Source organism: Monopterus albus, unplaced genomic scaffold (genome assembly GCF_001952655.1).
Source record: "Monopterus albus unplaced genomic scaffold, M_albus_1.0 scaffold137.1, whole genome shotgun sequence".
Classification (NCBI taxonomy): Eukaryota; Metazoa; Chordata; class Actinopteri; order Synbranchiformes; family Synbranchidae; genus Monopterus; species Monopterus albus.
The window spans coordinates 669,608-675,702 of record NW_018128017.1 but is presented as its reverse complement, the minus strand read 5'-3'; the positions used below and the strand labels follow the sequence as shown (position 1 = coordinate 675,702).

At 40.1% G+C, this 6,095-nt stretch overlaps 1 protein-coding gene across 2 annotated transcripts in view; it reads left to right on the top strand.

Moving 5' to 3' along the window:
• The window catches only part of ankdd1a (ankyrin repeat and death domain containing 1A), a 24,916-nt gene that overhangs the window by 7,350 nt on the left and 11,471 nt on the right, over window positions 1-6,095 (top strand). For both annotated transcript variants that reach the window (XR_002276000.1, XM_020613716.1), the window contains exons 7-10: window positions 2,061-2,159; window positions 2,247-2,345; window positions 4,857-4,955; window positions 5,144-5,242. Coding sequence is in view for 1 of the 2 variants with exons in the window: in XM_020613716.1 (XP_020469372.1) it covers window positions 2,061-2,159; window positions 2,247-2,345; window positions 4,857-4,955; window positions 5,144-5,242 (396 nt within the window). In the remaining variant the exon portion in view is untranslated. The remainder of the gene's footprint in view (window positions 1-2,060; window positions 2,160-2,246; window positions 2,346-4,856; window positions 4,956-5,143; window positions 5,243-6,095) is intronic.

Genomic DNA, 6,095 nt, shown 5'->3' with positions numbered 1-6,095 from the left:
CTGGATGGCACCATATTTTCCACACAGAAGTTTATGTAATCTGAAACACAGTGTGTGAGGCCGTCTATGTCCTCTCCATGAGGACTACAGCGGATGTCCCAGTCTGTGGTGTTAAAACAGTCTCTCAGCTGCTCAATTGGCTCCTCTGTCCATACCTTTACTACCCTGACCTGAGGTGACACCTTTTTCACCACTGGAGTATACACAAGAATCATGTGGACAAGGTTGTGGTCAGAACGACCTAGAGAGTGGAGGGGGGCGGAGGTGTATGCATTTCTGGCATTTGCATACAGTAGGTCCAGAGTTTTATTGTCCCTCGTGCATCAATTCACATAGTGTTTGAAGTTAGGGAGGGTGGCAGAGAAGGGGAGGGAGGCATGATTAAAGTCCCCTGAGATGAGGATTAAAGCATGTGGGTGTTGTGTCTGCAGCTGAGACAAGTCTGAATCTTTAGCAAGCAGCGGCATTCACCAATATTCAGTACCTCATATCTCAACAAGGCACAAAATATCACACGACGTGCACTTAGCTGTCTGTTCAGAGAATGTGTGTGTGTGTTTGTGTGTCCACTCTAGTGTGTGTGTGTGTTTGTGTATGCGACATCTCCTGCCATCCCACCATTAAAACACACCTCCTCCTTAACAACGCAGGTCCAGGAAAAATGCTGTGCACAGTACAGATACGTGCATGAGCAAACAGTGATTTAAATAACATTGTGTGAATTTGTTTGATTTGCTCCGTGTTTTTTCTTTCTAAACAACAACAGTTGGCAAATCTTCAAACAAAAGGTGTTTGATCATAATCAACTAATGATTACATGACAGATCAACAAACAGAACAGGCAAATTACCTCATCACTGACAAAACAGTAACACTGTGATGCAATATAACACCAGTCGTATGGGTTTATATAGGAACATCACTGGAGTAACACCAGTGACAAACTGGAGGAAAAACAAAATGGCTGCCATGTGTTGCACCACACATCTTCAGTCATATTAAAGTCATTTAATTAATCAGAGTGACCAGTGACACGACAGTTCCTTGAATAAATTGCTAAAATTAAATATTGAACATCAGGTGAATAAACCTTTTATCACTTAAAGAGATGTTGTTATTTATTCAGCATACAGTATATAATGTGATTATCATGTCAACGTAAAGGATTTTAGTGTCTGCAAATGTAAGTGTTTGTTTTGGAATGACCCACCTCGCTCCTGCAGTGGACTTGTTAGTCCTTCCTACATGCAGTCAAAAGAAGTCTGCAGAAAGTCAGATCACCTCAGTCCCCAAAACCTGTTTTCTGTTGAAAAACATAAGACAGTATTTTGTGATTCTAAAATTGAAACTTATACAGCAGGACTCTCAAGGACAAAATTAACACCGAAGGCAATTTTAAAAAGAGATTTCTGAGATATGACAGAAACCTTTGGAATAGAAGTTGATTGTTCTTTATACCTAGGCTCTCTTTAAAATACTCTTGGCTGTGATCGTGGGGATGTCTGCAGACAAGCCCACCAGCACAGGATGACTAGACTGCACCTGTCAACAGAATAAACTGTATGGAGAAACTGCCCTTTACCTTAAGGCTGTGATGTAAAAATGGACTATACTGTAAACATACCTATAAAATGTAACTCATAATATACTGTCATTCCTGGTTTCTTCATGAGTATTATGTTAGCCATTGTTTTTGCCTAAATATATTCATAAAGTTGAAAAACAAGGATAGAAACAACAAATCATCACTGCTGTGGATGTTCAAGGATGTAATGTCAACCATTTATACTTGAAAAATGACTCCAACAGGTACCAGATAATCAGAACACTATCCCGCTTCTCACACATGAAGATGGCTTTTCTATGGCTCATATTATTCATATCAAAGTGAACTTCTGTTGCTGGACAAAACGCAATTCAAAGACTTTGAGCTCTGGTAACCTTTGATGAGCAGTTGTCATTATTTATGACAGTCTATAAATTGAGCGCACAATTTTACTACTAATACAACAACATCCAACACCTTCACTCACTGGGGAGTTCTCCTGTCTGTTTTTTAGGATGGTCTCACAGCACTGCACCTGGCAGCTGATGGAGGTCACTATGAATGTGTCAGACTGCTGCTGGAGTCCGGCTGTAATGTCAATGCACGCACGAATGTATGGTTTGATCATTTAATGTCGTATATCATTTGCAAAAAAACACAAGCGATTGATGTTTAAATCCATGTTTTCTTCTGCTTATAGAAGAATATGAATGCTCTCCATTATGTGGCCCGGCGTGGCTTTGGCAGAGAGGCCAGCTTACTTCTGGAAGCAGGAGTCAACATCAATGCTGTTGACAATGTGAGTAAGGTTACCTGAACTCATTTCTGGAAAGTGTCTTCATACTGCTGTCGTGGTTGCAGTCTGCGTTTGTATTGAAAACAATGCAGGTGGAGGCAGTAACCACCAGTAGTTTGAAGGTACTGTACCTTTAATCTTATGTGTAAGAAGCCATTTTCACACTGATCTCCACGGGTTAAAAAGTACAGTTTTGGGTTGTACAGGGGATGGACAGTGCACGCAGCTGTCAGATGACAAGGCGTCAGGATTTTTAACCTGGATTATTAACCTCCAGTGGTTGGATTAAGGCAGACAACATTACCACTCTGTCGTAACCACAACTTTGACAACATAAGCCACTCCTGATCTCTCTCTGCCCCTCCTGTCACATCCTGTTTCCTAGTGACATCGTCAACTGCGGATGTCTGGTTACTGCAAAGTTTTCAAAGTGCAACCTCTGCGAACTGCTGCAAGCATTAATTGAACAATGAGCAGTCCAGTAAAACATTGTGGTTACTGCTCATGTGACACAAAGCTTGAATTGCACTCAAATTAAAATCATATACATTCAATACCAAAGTGAAATCATGACCCTGCCAGGTTGCTAATTTTACCAAAACAAACACATAGCTTTGGATGCTAATACATCCAGAAGTAACATCTCCACATCAGAGTCACATCTGCTTTTAACACTCTTCTATCAAAGAGCCAAACTGATGTTAACCTTGGATTTTACTCTTTCTTTGTCCCACTCTCTGTGTAACTCGGCATGTTTAGCCTGGCAGCCACTGTTTTGGACTTTTAGCTGCCTACTGCTCTTCCATGGCTGGCTGTTACAAATGACAATTCGCAGTTCAAAAAAACACTTTTTATAACTTTTGCTAGGTGGCAGGTGGGGCTGATTTACAGACCATACTTTTTACAGTTTTCACTCGATTTATCAGACAGTGTAAAATCTTAGTAAATGCACCTTTAAAGAATTGGAATAATTCAGAAGATAGTAAAGTTAGAGTCATTTCTGCACAGAGCAACTTTAAAGATCATAATTGCTCCCCTCACACACAGCAGTCAGCTGAGCACAGGGAGAACAGAGACAGACGTCACTCCATAGTGCAACAATCAGCCAGTAACAGACTGTATGAGCAGTTGTACGAGCAAGCAGAACACAGATTTGCAGAAATATGATGTCTTCACCGCTTTGCCCGCTCACTGAAGTCCTCGTTTTGCTTCCAAACCAACAAGTGAAGTCCTCATTTTACCTTGAAACCAGTGTAAATGTCTTTTTCCACATCATGCTCAAGCGATATTATCTGCCTATTTCACACAATCATATTTGTATTAACTAAAATGTAAGAGAGGTATCATCTTAAAAATATATTGAGCTGCTTAGTTCGCTTTCAAATAATGATGTCGTTGCAATTCAGCATAAAGGAGCATTTATATTGTCACACATACAAAAAAGCTGGAAAAACCATATTTCCTACATTCTCTTCATTCAGCCTGATGTTTTATTTCGGAAGGAGGGCGGTTTCGTTTTGTTTCTGCCCTAACCAATCATAGGGGTGTAACGACCCATCAATCTGGATCGATTCCAGGTGACATGTGTCTCACACACATCTCTGAGTCAGTGGGGACTGACATATTTGATAGACTGGAGTTTTATCTGTTGTGTAAGGGGGTCAGTGACAGAACTCTTTCTGTAGCAGCCAAGAAAAATACACAGATAAAGTAACTCTCCCATCAGAAACAAGTCGTGGATATGGACTTATTCTGGACTAAAAGGACACACACACACAACAGTAAGTGTGAATGTTAAGTTTTAAACAAAATTCCTACTGCAATATAGTAGAACACAATAACGTCAGCCTGATTATCAGGCCAAACTGTGGCCCCAGATCTGAAGCGTTCCTGCAGAGTTGATTTTTGGAATTCAGTTCACATGATCCATGTTTCAAAACTAACAATAGTAATCTAGTGGGCATTTGAGCATTTAAATGCACAACGCCAAAGGTCTGTTTTTTTTTTAAATTGTCACCTGACTGAAGAATATCTTGTGTAATATGTAAGTAGCTCAAATAAATCTGAAATTGTGTTCACAGAGCAAACGTGTTAATAGGCAGTAGAGCAGGAAGCATAACACAAGATTTGCTGGTACACTTTAAGTCCCTCTGTTTAACAATTGATACTCTATAATGTAGTTTAACATAGTCAAGGACATTTTAAAGTGATTATCAATGTACGGTGTTTGTCCTGTCTTCTTCTGTCAAGGCATTCTATATTATTGTGGCTGTGTTTTACTAGATTGTCATTTCCTATCTAGTTATGCAGCAGTCTACAGTTGTGTTGTTAACAGATACAGTATATTAACACTGAGATCAGCCTCTACACTACAGTATGCTTCAACGTTTCTCTACTGATTATTTGTCAATACTAAATTGGGGAGTTAAAGTATGGTGTTGCCAGTTAGCTATTCTCATAGCCACAAAACACAAACATGGCTCCTAACAGCTTCTTTCTTTGTGTTTCAAACAGCAACACAAAACGCCACTCAATACTGCTGCGTTCAACAATCACACTGAGGTTGTACGGCTGCTTATAGATGCTGACTGTGACCTGGACATCGCTGACAGTGTGAGTACAAGCCCCTACAGCCGCACTGCTGCTCCAGAGAGAGCTGAGAGGCAGAGAAGCGCATGGCTCCGCAGGACCTCTGTGTTCTCATGTTCATCTGAGCGTGGCCAAAACAAGCACATTTCACAATGACACAGTGAAGCAGTAACACAGTATTACTGAGCAGGTTCCTGTCATGTGGTTCACAGAGACAGCAGACTGCTTTGCACATAGCAGCAGAGCATGGCTGGCAAGAGCTGGCTGAGATGATGCTAGTTGCTGGTGTTAACCTCAGTGTGACTGACAAGGTACCACACAGCACACACTCACTGTCAGAGGTCATGATTTACTGCTTTTGTCCTTCTTCAAGTTTTTCAATTATTAGTGTCATAATATTACAACATGTTTTTTTTTATTACTATTAACATGTCTGGGGCGCAGTGGTTTGACCTGCTGCATATACTTACTATATGGGTGGTTGATTCTGTGACACTGCATCATGTGTCTTAAGGTTATCACAGTTTTGTTATCTGCAAAGTAACTAGTAACTTTATTTGCAGTAACTAGTACAAAACTTGTCTCTGAAATGTCTAATATAGTATTAAATCAAAATACTAAATGGTACATAAATACAGTAAATGTTACTGTACATACAGTGGGTACGGAAAGTATTCAGACCCCCTTAAATTTTCCACTCTTTGTTATATTGCAGCCAGATGCTAAAATCATTTAAGTTCATTTTTTCCTCATTAATGTACACACAGCACCCCATATTGACAGAACAACTGAATTTTTGACATTTTTGCAGATTTATTAAAAAAGAAAAACTCAAATATCACATGGTCATAAGTATTCAGACCCTTTGCTGTGACACTCATATATTTAACTTAGGTGCTGTCCATTTCTTCTGATCATCCCTGAGATGGTTCTACACCTTCATTTGAGTCCAGCTGTGTTTGATTATACTGATTGGACGTGATTAGGAAAGCCACACACCTGTCTATATAAGACCCTACAGCTCACACTGCATGTCAGAGCAAATGAGAATCATGAGGTCAAAGGAACTGCCTGAAGAGCTCACAGACAGAATTGTGGCAAGGCACAGATCTGGCCAAGGTTACAAAAAAAAATTTCTGCTGCACTTAAGGTTCCTAAGAGCAC